The sequence below is a fragment of the Camarhynchus parvulus genome, chromosome 4 (assembly GCF_901933205.1).
Source record: "Camarhynchus parvulus chromosome 4, STF_HiC, whole genome shotgun sequence".
NCBI lineage: Eukaryota > Metazoa > Chordata > Aves > Passeriformes > Thraupidae > Camarhynchus > Camarhynchus parvulus.
Genome location: NC_044574.1, coordinates 45,332,547 through 45,349,277, shown reverse-complemented (window position 1 = coordinate 45,349,277; position 16,731 = coordinate 45,332,547). Strand labels below are relative to the sequence as shown.

Below are 16,731 nucleotides of genomic sequence, written 5' to 3'. Positions count from 1 at the left end.
CCTCATGGGACTGCATAAAGACATGTTTAAAATCTTCAGTCAGTCATTTAAAACTAGTTATTTAAGCAACCCATCTTCTGGCTTATCCCAGCACTGCAATCTCCACTACCTTATACTTATACGCCATTTTCAAAATGACATAGGGAATAGAAGTTTAATGCAGCAGAAAGTAAATATAACTTGATTATCCTAAATTCAATTAAATCTCCCTCTGCAGTCAACTACTCTACACAAATTTGTACTACAGATTTCAAGGGAAAGCCCAGTCTTGACAGCTGATACCCTTATATACACTGAAACATCACCTGTGACTAGTTTTTAAAAATCAGATAGTAAGAAACACAATTTTATGGTCTTTTTTCAGGTAATGGTTTACCAAGGCTGCACATATGTCAAAATATTCACTAGACATGTTTAGGTGTGCAAAGAGAAGCAAATCCTAGAACACCCTGCATGTACAGTGAAGGCATCTTCACCCTACATACAGTCTAGGACTACAGATCACCCAAACTTGCCATGCAACAGCAGTCTGCTGAAGAGAACTTGGTGCCTTCCTCATCATTTATTTATTCATGGGACATGAGTGTTTCCACCTAGAAGATTCGTTTGTGCTTGTGCACCCAGGCAGGAATGACTGCCATGGTGGTGTCAGACACACGTCTTCCCTTTAGCTGATCTTACATTACTGGAAGTGATACATCAAACAACCTACCCATCCTGTTGTGGGGTAATGAGGTGCAGATGCTCAGTTTGCTAGGAATACTGTGCATCTCCTGCCAAAAATAGGGGTCTGTATAATTTTTTGGTACATCGATACACATCTTCTGTAAATGCATCTTCTCTTTGACTTTGCAGAGAGTGGCAATGAAAACAAAGTACAAAACAGACTAAATAAATACTAGAAGAGAGCTAACATAGAAGATTAAGCTGGAGAAATAAACACTATTTTAAGAAGAGGTGATCTCACTGATCTAACAGTCATAGCACTATGGCTTATATTGTAACGTGTGGGTGGCTGTATGGCTTGACTAGCTGAAATTTCATACAGCTACAGTTAAATTATCATTTATCCAAAAAGCTGATGCACTGTGAGCACCTTGCTGGCCAAAGCTCTATCATGACTGAAAGTCACAGGTGTACTTGAGTGCAGCCACATTGACAAATTTAGCAATCATTGTTCAGCACATGCAAAAAGAAAAAAGGCTTAGTAATATGAGGTTGAAGAAAGACTTGCCCCAGCTAGCACCACTTCTGGGCACTCCACTGCTCTGTTATCAGCCAACAATCAATAGAAACAGAGATGCTTTTTAAAGACTGCAGTCCTTACATAGAAATGTCCCTGATTAATTCCTCAGGCAACTGAAGGTGTAACAAAAATACCAAAGCGGCAGCTTATGCTCATACACTGTGTTTCCCCTAAGCAAAATACAAAGTGACCAAAAAGTTTCTGAAGTGATTAGTCTGAGTTTATGATTTCCTACTTTTAAGTTAGTTTCCTCTGAGGTTATAATCACGCAGTCATATATCTCAGATTTTGTGAAGCTACTCTCAAAATTAAATATTTTTGAAGATTTTCATATCAATGAGTCATAGAAAGTTTTGTGTTTGACAATGGCACATTTCTTACTTAACATAAGGAAAAAGAAAACAGGAAGAAGGAATCCTCAGATGGTTTTAAAGGCTCTTCAGAAAACAAACTCATCCCTTGTTTGCCAGACACTGGAAGATGTCGAACTGTGCTGTCCAGTGCTTTCTCCACTTATTCACTGAGTGTCAGTTTGTGTCTTTCAACAGTAAAAAATTTAATGAAAACAGAACAGGAACCAGCCCTCAGACCTGTCACCACAAACAACTCTTTGAGAATTCCTTTGATATCATCTTAAACCTCCATCTTGTAAAAATCTCATGAACCATAGAGTTAAGTTTTCCAGGCTAAATTTCTTTATAGACAGGTCTATGCCATTATTTTCAGTTAGCTTAATTAATTACTTAACATCCCTCACTGGTGTCATGTTTACAGATGTTTTTATGTCAATTTCTTCTCTCAGTCTTTGTTTACATTCGTTACATAAATGAAACTAGTGCTTCTTTTATATAACATCTTTATGCAACAAGTGACCACAACCAGACAAGGAATGCCAGCAATGTAGTGTCACCATGGTCGTGCACAGGGGTAACTCCCTGTTCTCTATTGAGAATGCCTCATCTGGAACATCCCAATATTTCATTTTTTTCCTTTCATGAAATGGATGACCTGGTCTTGCTATAATGAGTCAATAACATCTGTCTCCTCCTCTTTTGTTCACAACAGGCAAACAAATTCACAGCAGATAATTTTATTAGTCCTTAATTGAGCAAATCCCAGAATTTTGCTGAGTATGATCATACCTGTGGAAGTACAATGTAAAACAACCCATCAAAACTAGCACAGTACCAGTCCAGCAGTTCCTAGCTGCTCTGTGATATCTGTCACTGCCACCACCCCACCTAGGGACACAATCACTATTGGTACAATACAAAGTATATGACCAGCACCGTGACTTCTGCTCCCACAGCTCTTCCACATCCCAGTTCCTTCTCACTTCTGCAGCAGCACAGTTGCTCAGAAGTGTCTTGTCATCAAACTTACCTGGCATGCCTTTATTTTGCTGCACAAAACTCCTAATATATTAAATTAGGTAGATCTCAAGATTGATACTTAGAGAATATATCCTGGATTAGAGAGAGAGTAGTATGAAATACTTTCAATAATTATTTTTTTTCTCTCAACTACCTTTACAGCGGAAAATATTTCCCAAATCATGCTCAGTAGTGAAATGTAACAGGTAGAATTACTTACAAACATTAATAACTAAAGATAGGTTTCCTCTCATTCTGCTTCAGGGCACCTCTCACTATGATATATCCTTAACTCTTGACTATTCACAGGAAGTATGAAATAGCCTTCTTAATATGGTAATTAAGATAATGAAGCTAAGTCTGACTTCACAAAGTGCTACATATGCCTAAAATTGGGTTTGTAACCATGTAGATGGACTAAGTTATGCAAGGAGATATGACATGCTTCCTACAGACCACAGATGCTTACCCTGCCTGCTGCCCTTCTCCATGGTTCTGCAGGTGTGAGCCAGGACTGGCCATTAAGAAGGTTATTGGACCCGACTGCAGATGTTAGTGTTCCATTAACATTTTGAGCAGTTGTTCCATAATCGTAAAGATAAATACCCTGGCGGACTCACCAGATTGCTATTAACACTAAAGTCAAAGTCTCTATTTGCAAGTAATTGCTATTGCAGTCAAAAGTTTGCAGAATAGGACTTTTTTTTTAAGCTTATTTTCTCTAAGTTTAAGAAAAACTTGAAAAGGGTAATGAAAGTCAGAATATCACATGAGTATCCTTCTGGTGAAAATACTAGCAGAATAAGATAGCTGTTACTATTTTGATCAGTAATATATTCCCATAGCTATCAAAAATCTCCACAAGAATACAGAATACTAACATGAAAGTCTGATTTAGGCTTTTCATTTACAATTAAGTTCTTGCACAGTCATCACATTAATTACAATGTATGACCCCCTCCCTAAACATATACACACAAAGAGGCACCTTTTTTTTTCCATTAGGATGAGGCAGAACAACCAATAATCTTTGGTTTTAAGTTTTAAAAAGTTCTGTAAACTCTTTCTATTACCAAGTATGTGGACTGAAAACCCACTGAAAATGTAGGGAATGAGCAAAGTAATTATTAATGTTGTGAATCACAATTTCTATTTCACAGTCTCACTCTTCAAATGCTTAGAAATTGCCTAGGGAAAAATTGGGGCATGAGGTACAGGGGAATTACTGTCATTGCATGTTAAACACAAAATATTTTTTACAGTGCTATTTGATGGTCTTAGAACTTCAGAAGAAAGGATTCACCTGTTCTCCTTTTCAAGATTTTTTTTCCTAGCAATTTGTTCTCTTTTTAATGATCTGCCCATAACTTTGAACAAGATTTCCTACTGAGGTAGAAATAAAGTCAGACGCCCTCCTGATTATTCTCTGAACGTGACTGACACAGTGAAATATAACAAATTATTGGAATTATTGCTCTTCTCTGCTCTCTATCTCCAAATAGCTACAGAACACTCAGCAGCAGTACCAGCTTCCATTCATTGACTCAAGGTCCTAAAACTCAGCTATCACCTGTGAACAAACACATCTTTCCACACCCATCGTCCATGCTTCAAGCAGCAATCACAGAGAAGTAAAAGCAGCGTAAATACTAAAAATGGCTTTATACTGTGCATAAGCCTTGCCAGTTTACATATTTACTGACAAAGTTTTCTGGTCAATACTTTTTTATAGAACAGCTGGCAACATCTCCAGGTCAGGGGCAGATTTAAGAGACTAGTTCTGCATGGTCAATGATTAGGCTCAGAACTGTGCACTTACAGTTGCTGTGATGTTTCTCCTTATTTTTTTTTATATTTTCCATCACTATTGGCAGAAAATTTACGTAAACTGTAAAGTCTAGGCACAGTCCTAGGGCAAAAATTTCTGCTTACTAGTGCCTCATATATTTAAGAATGGAAGTAACACTAGGTTAACAGACAAAAAAATTTCAACAATGCTTCACTCCAATGTCAGTGAGCTCAGTGTGTTTCAAATGCATTGCTGAATTCAACTATACATGTTTGTTAATAATAAAACCAAGATACCTATGAGAAAGAGAAATGAAAGCCAAGTATCTCTTTTTCAACATTCAGATTTTCAACATGGAGATTATGATCTTCATGTTTGAAATAATGGAATTGGGTTTTTTAAGATAGACTTAACTTCTTCTGTGCAGTTCTCCCCAAGTTCAAGTTTGGGACCTGATCCTCCAGACCAATAACCTTAAAATCCCACATTCAGGACAAAGTGTGTTCTTCAAGTTATATGTAAATTTTTCACCAGCATATAAACAAACCTTGGAAACTTCAAAAGGTCTTTTGTTGTATCAGCTAATCTGCAAAGTTATCCATTACATATGCTAAATTATGATCACATGAATATTCCTGTGTGTCCATGGGTGCATAAAAACACATTTGTCTATATATATATATATACACACACACACACACACAGAGAGTGCATAAGAAGCCACTTCCTCATCAAATCCCTATAGGGAAGTCATGAACAAATTAATTTTAGCATGAGTTTTCAGTCAGCTGAGCTTTCCAGAACACTGCCAAGCATCTGTGTGGTGGAAAGCCCAGGAAATCTGATGCAGATCATTCATTTTGGAGGACTACAGAGGCAAGACCTGTATATTCAGCAGAACAGAACTGCAGTTCCAGTATTACACCCACACACTTTGGCATTCATTACGGGATGCTCTTCATGTCAAAACAAAACGTAACTTCAGCACAGGTTTTTCTGAGTTAAAGCAGAAATCTACACACCTCCACACAGAGGGGTGTCTATGTTACGTCTATTAATGCCTTCTCCTAACAAATCTAATCCTTCAACTGAAGAATATCATTCTTTAGAATTAATAATTCTGTAGTGCAACCTATTCAAAGCACCTTTATTTCATTACTCATTTTCTGGGGTGGATAGAAGTAATTTATTTCCCCAGGTTTTAAAGCAGGTTTCCTAGGAAACAGTTTCAGCCACCCTGGCATGGGTCAGCTTATACTTTATTCCACAAATTGGGATACCACAGGATTATCAAACCAGTGCAATTATGACCAATGTGTTGACCACTATGGCCAAGCCATCTGGATACTTTAATACTTGAAGGAATGCTTGCCTGTACAAAAATAAATGCTTGTCAAGATAATGACACTCCTGATACTTTTCATCAATAATTGACCAGAGCACGAACCACTTTTTATTGACCAAGTATTTCCAAAATATTCTGTATGGGAGTTACAAGTCTACTTCTCCTAATAAATTCACAACCTTGTACAGTCATTTGAAGAATGACAAAAATAAACTAGGTGCATGAAATTCAAAACATAAACCTCAACATCACTGACAATACCAGTTTCATTTGAAGTCAATTTAAATGAAAATGGACTGGGGAACAACATTAAATTTTTTTGCCCTTTTTTTTTTTCTCAGGTGGTAATAAAAGTTTTTTCTTCAGACTTTGAAAGAGAAGATACTATTACCACTGCCAATGCATAATTAGGATGGCAACTAAAAAATAGCTTTAACTGTGTTTTTCTCTAACAGAATTTTGCCATGCAATTTAAATAAGTACAGTCCAGGAATAATTCACAGTTATTTTCTTATCAACAGAAAAGAGGTTTTTCAAACTATGTAGGAAACAATCTGCATTATTTCTCATTATTTTCTTGTGCCAAAATTCTAGAGAAATATGGTAAACATTCAAATGGCTTCTAATTATATAAATTACTTATTTAATTCCCCTAGGTGAATAAGGTGGAAATAAAACAATTCAAACAGTAGTCTTTCCATATTAAATAAGAGTCTGTGCTCCTATTCTGAAGATAACAAAAGATAACATTTCATTTTAGGTTCAGGAGGACAGGTTTCATTACAAGGAGGTCACATAAAGTAAAACACAAGTAGGATGGTATGCAACTTTTGCATAATTCATTGGCATAATTCATCATAGCATTAGTTGGTTATTGCAGTGTCCAATACATAAGAATAATTTTCAAAAGAGAACATTCACTAGTGCCATTCCTTCAGAAGTCTTTCATGGAAAATTAATTTAAACATTGAGCCTACAATGAGGATTAAGGGTTCCAGAACACTTTCAGAATTGTGTCAAAGTGGACTTCAGAATTAACTACCCCTATTAGCAAAAAAAAAAAAAAAAAAAAGATTGTTTTATTTCCCCCCACACCAAATCGCATATTTGGTTGGAGGCATGGAAATTAATTCTGCCCCATCATTCACTCCCAGTAAAGAAGGAAAGTATTGTAAAATAAGTGGTGGTATGAATCTTAAGCACAAAAGCACTCGATCAGCTTTTCCACGAACTAGATCTCAGGTGGATAATCATGCCAAATAATGCCAATCCCACAACAACCACTCAGAGTCATTTTCTAAAGAACATAAACTTCTTAGGCCACTCAATGCTCAAGACCAAGACGATACAAGGCCACCTACCTTTACTTGCTGTCTAGCTTACAGAAAACTCTCTTAGGTTGAGTAGTAGACATTAGCATATTGCCTAACACCCAACAATCTCTTGTGAGATATCTTTATTCTTAGATAAAGTAACAAAACTTGTGGAAACTTTTCCTCCTTGCCCCCAGTCAGATGCATGTAAAATCACACATTCTCAAGGAAAATAAAACTCTGAGCAAAATATTTACCTCTTCTTTGCAATGAAACAAATATTTCTTGACGTGCTGAGAGAAACCCAAAATAACTGTCAAACCTGTGTTCTATGAAGCTTTGGGGGAAAATAATTTAAACCAGCAGTAGCTAAGACCATTCATAAAAAATGTCAGAATTGCTTTGGTTTGAGGGGAGTCCCACATTGGGGAATTTGGAAGAAAGCAAACTAATTAAAAACTACTTCACTCTAGACAAGAATATATTTTCAAACTTTTGAGCTTAACTAAGAAGTAAAGGGTTATGAATTCTGTTTGCAACAAGGGATTGTGCAAATTGAAATTAAAAACAGTTTCTTTATTTCAAGTAACTGAGAAAAACAGATGGAAAACATAAGTCAGAAGACTAAAAGTATCTGGAGCACTGGAATTGGCAAATACGTTATCTGGCTGAAAGACTTCCAAGCGTTCTCATACTTTCTCGTCCTTCAACTATTGATAATCCATCCTTTCCCATGGGCTGAAAGAATACAGAAAATCCCTGAGTCAAAGCACTTGGTACCTCAGAAGTCAGCTCCATCTCTGCACTATTGCCAGCAGAATTACCCTTGAATCCTAACTTGCTTGCAGAAGACAGATAGTTTACTCCAAATAAGCATCACGGAGAAACAAAGGCATATTGGTGTTCCTTTCTCTCTGGTGCCTCATGCATAAGTGCCATGTATGTCCCCAGGACTGGGAAGTGGATTTACTGGCTGCATCCTAACATGCTGGGAGAAACACTTTGTGAAATGTTAGTGTGGTATTTGGTATTTTACTTCTCCCAAGAGTACAGGGCCAAAGTTATGATTCCAGGGATTATCTGTGAACTGCGTTTAAGCTGTGTTCATGAATAAATAACATCCAGGAGAGGGTAAACAAAGACATTCTTACACTCCATGGGTTCTTAAATCATTTGCTTCTTGTTCATATCTGCATAACACCCAGGAGTAAAAGTTCTGAAAGTAATTGTTCTGTGTGACATAAGCGGAAATGAAATCAAAAGCCAAATTCCTGTACTTGTACAAGCAGCAGTATCAAAGATGATTTAGAAAGGCAATAACGAGCTGCAGAGAAGATTGAAAAGGAAATGATTGCAGGGTCCAAGTCTTAGGTTTTGCTGTCAATTCATTGCCTTGCAATGTGAATTGCTATATTCCTCCAGCAGCAACTGAATCTCTCAGAACAGTATATGTTATTCCCAATCTTTCAAGAGCTGCTCTCAATGCTACATCTTAAACCAGACTACTCTTCTAGCTATTCTTCATGCAAAATAAAAACAGTATGAAAAAATAAATGTACTTGCTGGTTTTTCTAAGTGCAGCAGAATCTATTAGTTCCTTTTCACTTTTACTGTTCCAAATTTTTCACAGCAAAGGCACACTTGCAAACTCCAGTTCCAATGAACTTACATCGGTTTTGCTCTTTTATATACATTTTTTCTCATTACATTCATTAATGAAAGAATGCTTCTTACTCAGAAAGGATTTAAGGAATGGATAAAGACCAGAAAGCACATAAATTAACTTCTTCTAGACAGAGTTTTTCTTAGACATAGGCAGCAGTGCACCAGCATCAGCAAAACTGGTTAATGAAAACCAATGTATAAAAATAAATACTTTGATTTTACATTTACAAATCAAGCCTCAAGACTTGCATGAAGGTTGCACAACTGGGAGACCTCAGCACAACTCATTTAACAAAAGTATTGCCTAGAACAGAAAAAATCCTCTTTCCTCCAGTCATGCTGTCCACAATATACACAGAGGGAGACTGAACAGAACACCAGGAGAAAATGGTGCCACTGGGATAAAAGATTTTGCAATTCACATTTTGGAAAGCTCCACGGTGAAATAGTGGCAGGAACAGAGCTAGATTTTAAGCTAAGTGACTGAATTCAGCCATTTTCTTGCTTTAGAAAGGTTTCCTAATGCACAAGAGAAAATCTTTCCAATGAATTCTATGCAACTCAGAACAGAAGGAAAAGCAACTGAAAAATCTTAATACCTCAAAAAGTGAAACAGAACAGACCTATTAAAAAGAGCTTTTTTTTCAGTCACAGGTTTAAGTAGTCAAAAAACAACTGAAGGTCTTTTATATTCTGCAGTTGGACCTGTAAAGTGTCACTGGGGTTTCTTAATGAAACATCACAGTGTACTGGGAAAAGACGATCAAGTTTTTGTGGTAAATTCATACTGCGCCTGTTTAATTTACTTTCTCTGTTGGTTTACAGGCACTTGTTCATCAGAATTTATTCAAGTAAACTCAAGGTGCTCTAGGGTTTAAAGATCTTGAAGTCACTTTCTGTTCATAGTTATTGATATAACCAAAAAATAAAACTTTATACTGGAAAGACCAACATTACAGACAAGCACGGCAGCTATAAAGTGCAAGGTACGGCCTTGCAGTGCGTGCCTCTCTCTGAAAGGGAAAAGGACATCGGGAATAATTTCCCTCCTTCTCCTGATTCTTTTTTTTCCCCTCAATTTTTGCCAACACACAGTCATTCTTAGATGATGAAATGAGAACAGACTAGGTCTTTTTGATTACTCTCAATTTTTGCATTTGACTTCAAATTTAACCTTAACTGCCTTCTGTTTCCAACAACTTCACACCACACAGACTTACAACATCTCACTTATCTTCTCCTAGGAAATATGTCAATAAGTACACTGTACTATATAAATACTTAAAATGACATGCAAACCTGAATGATTAAGAATGTAATGTGCTTCACTGTCTGTCATTCAAGCAACTCATTACTTCACAAATTAAATCAAACACTAATGTCCATCTAAAATCATCTGTAGCTTGTTATCCAGCTTGATTACATGCTTCAGAAATTTCTGCTTTCAGGAGGATGATGACTTAATATTTAGTCATGGATTTCCAGAGAGAAACAGCAACAAGAAAGCCCTATATGAATCTCACTCTCTTAAACTATGAGTATTTTGTTTTAAACAAAAGAGTAACCTTACAGGGAAAGATGCAATTCTCTGAGGGTGATTTGGCATTTTTCATTTCAAAACTCAAAGTTAAAACTTTCAAAATTAGAACTGAATTGCCTGAAATTGTGACAAGAAAAATTTTGGATTTTCTTTCCAGGGTAAAAGTTAGTTTGGAATATCTGGTCCCTTGAAGAAAACCTGAAATGTTGTATTTAATAGTAATTTAAACTGGAACGTCATTCCTTCAAGGTTAATTTGTGCAGCAGCTGAAATCTAAAAGCTGGTTTTTGTACAGCTTGTGAAGGTTTATAAGCTTTAGGAGACCTTTAAGTAGACTTTAGAAGCACTGCTTGCCTTGCCCTTCAATATCTCACAGAAAACTAGACAATGAGCACTTGGATGTCAGAAAAAAGACAAACAAGTTTCTTTGGGAAAAAAATTGACACAACTGAGTATGCCAAATAGGCAACATGGACTCTTTCTGTGATTTCTAGCATCTCTGGGGCATGAGTGACACAGTGCTTAACCAGATTAAGCTACATTTGTTGCTGGGAAGCTCTACTGTTTTGGTTCTCAAGCACTGAACAGATGAACTGTAAACCATAAATACAGATTGACCTGTTTACACTCTGAAAATTTGGGCACAAAATCCTTTCATTCAGTACCTATGATATTCCAGTGATGACTAATTCTAGGAACAATTTCATATGCACAGCTGGAACTGCAAGGGCTGCTAATTAAATATCAAGGTAAATATTTAAGACTCTCAGTGTTCTGAAATTACAGAAGTCCTGAAAGGTGCTGAAGTAACACTTATCATTCCTGACTGATCTATAAAAACACAACAACAAGCAAAGGGCACCGGTAAATCAATGACAGGGAGTTTAAGTACCATGGTAAAACTACAGAATTAAGACTTCTATCTATACAATGTGTGCAAGGCAGAGGTGTAAGTCCCCAGCAGAACAGTAGAAGTTATGTCAAAAGCAATGAAATAGCAATGCCATTTAACGATAGACTCATTTGACAACATATTTTTATGCATCATTTCACATACATGGTTTAGTCCAGAAATTTCTGTCCACATAAAATCATAACCTTTTCTCCCCACGCCAAAAATCACATATATAGTCCCATAAACTTCTATATATGCCTAGATGTAGATACACAGACATACCTGTGAAAGGTAAAAGTGATAGCATGTTTTGGTGTGTTGCCTTCCTTTATAACAATGATCTTCCTGATCACAGGATGATTTATAGTTAACTGATGAAAAGTGCTTCAGAAGAACGAACTATTGTAAATGTTTTATATTTGGCCAGATGCCTCTTTTTTGCCTTTAAATGATGATCAGTGCATATATATAACAATAAGCATTCTTATAAGCAAAATCTTGCACATTACAGTCCCATCCAGCAAGAAAGACTGTTAATTGGTGCCAGCTATTAAATGAAAAATGAAAAATTGCTTTATGCTTCCCATAGGAAGATGCAATGCGAGTTAAGGAGGATACCATAACATTTATATGTAAAATTATTTAATTATGTTAGTTGGCATTTTATAAAAACATTAACCAAAGACATGTAAGTATAGCAAATCTCAGTTCTTTGGATTTTTCCCTTGGTAAAACTAGAAAAAGTATGAAATGGCACTTTGTACAGAGAAAATACAGGAACTGTTCGTAGACATCCCTGTTATTCCTCAGTATTCAAAAGTACAAATAAACAAGAGACTTCCCAGCATGGATCTATCATGTCTAGTTCCATTTCAGCTACAAAAAGAAAACCTGTGGTGTAAACATGTGACATATTGTGCTGAAAATGGTAGCTGAACTAGTATTTTACATAGCTGAAAAGAGAAAGATGGGAGTGAAAATTTTACAAGTTGCAAGCTTTCCTCACGTGTTTGGAGCACAAAGCAGAGCCCCTCTTCATTTGTGCTTACTAAAAACTATGGTAGCTAACAGATGTTGTGATGCCTGCAGAAAACAACAAACAAGGATCACCAGCCAAGGGAATTGTTAGGCTCTGAAATTACACAGGATGCTGCAAGTTGCTCGTTTCCTACAAAAAATTGGGGACCAGAAATAGACTTGCAGACCACAATAAAAATAGACAGCAAGGTCAATAAAGGCCAAAATGAGGTGTCTAAATAAAACACTCTGTAACCTTATGCCATGGTTAGATGTACAGAAAAGAAGTGATATTTTAGATAGCCAAATACATTACTTGCAAAAAATCAATACAAATAAAGTCAGGAAAGGTTTTCTTGCTATTTTTCTTAGGAAAAAGAGGTTTTCTTGCTATTTTTCTTAGGAAAAAGAGGATCTCCAGTCAAAAAAAAAAAATTTAGTCAGATTAAAAGGAAAAACTATATAAAAGCATATTCAGCTTTCCTTTGACTTTAAAAACTAATTACAAGAAAATTATTAATGGATGTTGAAATGCTAGTCCAAACTAAAAAGGCTTAATACCATTATTACTTCTTTCAGGTGGTAAAAATGATGATTGTGGTTGTGCTGACATTTGCTGTCTGCTGGCTGCCCTACCACATTTACTTCATAGTCACTGGGATCTATCAACAATTAAACCGGTGGAAATACATTCAGCAAATCTATTTAGCCAGCTTTTGGCTTGCCATGAGCTCTACAATGTACAATCCCATTATCTACTGCTGTCTTAATAAGAGGTAAGAGCTGGTTATGAAATGAGGTGCATAACTTCAGCAAGAACATAAACTGCTTAAACAGAAAAAAAGAGACACAGAATTTTCACTTAAATAGATTCCAGTTAGTGGGGAAATAACAAAATGAAAAAAATAAAACCCAACATTTCTTAAGATTTGTACTTGACAAGAAGCCTCAAAAACCCAGAGGCAGACTTCCAGTAAATATTCTGGTCTACTTAAAATTTGAGAGCAAAATGCAGTTTTCAGAAACCAATCCTTTCCATGTGCACCTCCAAAATTTTTTTTAAAAACCTATAGCATTTTAATGGTTTTGGTTTGCAAAATATAAAAATAAAGAAGATGGTAATTAGTGATATAGAGTGCAAGCAGTATGTTCACCAATTGTATCCCAGATTTTGTTTTGCTGGAAGAATGCAATACAAAATGTGATTTACTGTGTTCTGTAGATCTCAGCATTAGATTCCTACTGCGCTCCAAGATCTGCAATAGGCTGATAAATATTATACAAATGTTTATATTCTCATTACTTAATACTAAATTACAGTATTGTTTGATACTGTATTATGCTCTGAATTTCAAAGGCACTGTACCTATTGAGTTGCATGACATTTTACAGATACTTGCTAGCCTGAGACTACAGCATTCCAAAACAGACTCAAATATTTCATTTCAATTTATAGGACCAGGATCTACACAAACATCATCCTGGCCATCCTATTCACCGGTATTTCTTCTAGCATTATTGGATAAAGAACACCAGGAACAATTAATTATTTCACAAACTCAGTCAGTACGAATCAGTATTGATTAAGTAATCTTAAATATTATTTTAAATCTCTTTTGACTTAGCAGCCAGTGCAAAGTTTAGTTACTGTCAAATTTTATAGCAATATTGCAAGGTATTTCTAAACCCCAACTGAAGATCATGTAGTACTTGTCAAAAGGAATCTAATCAAAAATGAAGTGAACAAATCCTAACAAGTTTTTATTGGCGCAAAAACACTGGCGTCATCCTTCTTGATGAGGATAACTTGTGACAATTCCATTCATGATCTTTTAAAAAGACAAGGTAATGACTAAATTCATAGTGCCTTCTGCCTTCTGATGAGCTTTTCATCACTTACAACTGTTTAAAGACAAGGTAAAGTTTTAGCATGCCAGAACAAAACTAACTCAAATGGCAAATTTTCCATTTGTTTCAACAGAAACCAGATTTCACTAAGTGTCCAGTGTCTGCAAAATCAAAGGCAAAGAAAAATGAGGCCTCATTTTTTTCAGTTACTACCATAAAACTTCTAAACCAATCCCATTTTCTTCAAAAACTTTTTATGGCACAATTACAGAAGTATTTATTAAAAAATAGTATCTCTGATGTGGCTTATGTTGACACTTGCAAACTGCAAAATTAAATGTCTGGATTAAAGAATACAGTCAAAGAAAAATTAATATTTTGAAACATACTAAAGGTCACCTTATTCAGAATTTGATGCAAGAATGAAGTCCTGGTGACAGTCCTGTTATAATTAAGTTCCGTATTGAAATGAAGATACCAGAATATCTGCTTCCTTTTCATTAAATAGGAAAATAGAGCTTGTTGCTGGGATTCAGATCAATTCATGCGTCTGCTGCATCTAGTACCAGACAGAGTCAGAACATCTATCCCTAGCATCATCTTCCAAGCTAATTAGGATATTACGTATCTAGATAAAGAGAGCATTATTTCAAGATGAAGAAAAAACATGCCCTGAATCAGAAAGAGGATGGAAGGTGCCAAGAAAAGTAATACAGTTAAAAGATGTTTTGGTTTTACAATTCCTGTCACAAAATCCATTTCCATCAGAGGCTCTTTCAGTATTTTTCCAAAATATGGACCGCATGTAAACTGAGAATGCTGAATAGCAACCTACGTGTGTGGTTGTCATCACGTGAGAACTCCATGGCAAACTTAAAAATTTGAGGAAGGAAAAGTCGCTTCTGTGAGATCTGTTAACTTTAACTGAACACTAGATCTGAATTTTTACCTGCAGTCATCACTGTGGTAGTTTAACCACTGCTCCAAAAAACTTACAGGCAGGATAAACAATGGAGCTGATTGTTTAAACAAAACAAGAGAATCAAGACAAGTGAGAAAGTCAGATAAGCTTTAGGTCTAGGTGAAAAGGTGTTCTTTTTCCAGTTATACACAGATACATAGAGAATTGCTTTTCTAATATATTAAGCTTTTATTCTGGAAGCGCATACACACAAAATGCAACAATGGTCTTTACAGTAAATCCCTGCCTCTGTATGAGTATTGCAAACACTGATGCTCTAAAACCTCAAAATGCCTGTTTGTAGATTGCTCACGTTCAGATTTCAACTTTCTAGGATCCTCTTAATTATTAAAAATTATTTTCCAAATATTTCACATGAACAATTATTAGTCATTAACTCATTCCCATATAAGCATCCCTGTTAGAGAGAAACACAGAAGGGATATTGAAATTTGGAAACTGGGATGGCACTTTAGAGAAAAGTTACAAAGTTTCTTGCTGAAAGAAGATGAAAATACAGATGCAGATCTCATTAGAGGTCAAACCAAAACAATTTCTGTGAAGACAGTTCTGTGAAAGTCGGTATTTGTTTACTTTGCAGAGGCAAAAGACAGGAAATTCATTATAAGGAAAATACCACTGTTAAAACGCAGGGACAGCATATAGAAAATCAAACCAAAATGAGTTGTTACCATTATCTTTTTTGTCCTACTCTGACCTCAGTCAAGGAAACCCCCACTGACTTGAGCCCAACCAGGCCTAGGGGCAGGATAACTGGCCAAGTCAGTATCCTGGCAGCACTGTGTGTTTTCAGATGAAGGCCTGGGGCCTTGCGAGCCCAGGCATTCACCAGGCTTCTTTCCTCCTAGGTTCCGAGCTGGCTTCAAGCGAGCTCTGCGCTGGTGCCCCTTCATTGAGGTGTCCAGCTATGAGGAGCTGGAGCTGAAGGCAGCCAGGTTCCACCCCACGCGGCAGAGCAGCCTCTACACTGTGTCCAGGATGGACTCCAGCATGACCGTGGTGTTGGACACTAATGATGGAGACAGCATGCACGCCAGCCATAAGAAAAGAGCAGCTCCAAAGGACCTGAACTTCAATGGTTGCTCACAGAGGAATTCCAAGACTGTCTCCACAGCCTCAAGCCTCATCAGTTCACTGCACACATCAGCAGATGTTTATTCCTAAACATTTCACTTTGCTAGAAGGGCAACACGGGACAGTGTTCTCCTACTTTGGAACTCAGTATCCGTACCACAGGAAAGCAAACCAGATTCCACTAATAAACCCTAGCTATAAATATTGTGAGACTTTTGGGAAATCTCTTCCTTTTTTTTGCTTTGGAGAGGAAGAGGAATTTGAAGACATATGTACGTCTCAGTCCAAAAGCACAGTTACACCTTAGCTGCAACAATGTTTGTAGGGATTATCCAGAATAAACCAATGGCATTAAAAACTTTGTTTCAGTTGTCTCTAACCTGTGGCATTAATGTTTGACTTACCAAAATGTAACAGGCTCCTTTACTTATCGAAGCAGAAATGTACTGTGTTTTCCATTACGAGTGTATTAATTCTACAGTAACAAAATTACATGATATTTGATTATAAAGATGTATTTATAATGAACACCTAATGAGCCCCAAGTCTATTAAGCTGTTTCACAATTTAGCTCCATTCCCAGACAAACAGATAAAATTAAGTTCACGTGAATGCAGTTCAGCTCTGTCTGCAACAGTAATTTT

General features: G+C 36.4%; 1 protein-coding gene across 1 annotated transcript in view; it reads left to right on the top strand.

Moving 5' to 3' along the window:
* TACR3 (tachykinin receptor 3) overlaps window positions 1-16,177 on the top strand; it is a 36,222-nt gene extending 20,045 nt beyond the window's left edge. Inside the window, exons 4-5 of the mRNA XM_030947862.1 lie at window positions 12,763-12,959; window positions 15,862-16,177. Coding sequence (XP_030803722.1) covers window positions 12,763-12,959; window positions 15,862-16,177 — 513 coding nt within the window. The remainder of the gene's footprint in view (window positions 1-12,762; window positions 12,960-15,861) is intronic.
* The last annotated feature ends 554 nt before the right edge of the window (window positions 16,178-16,731 follow it).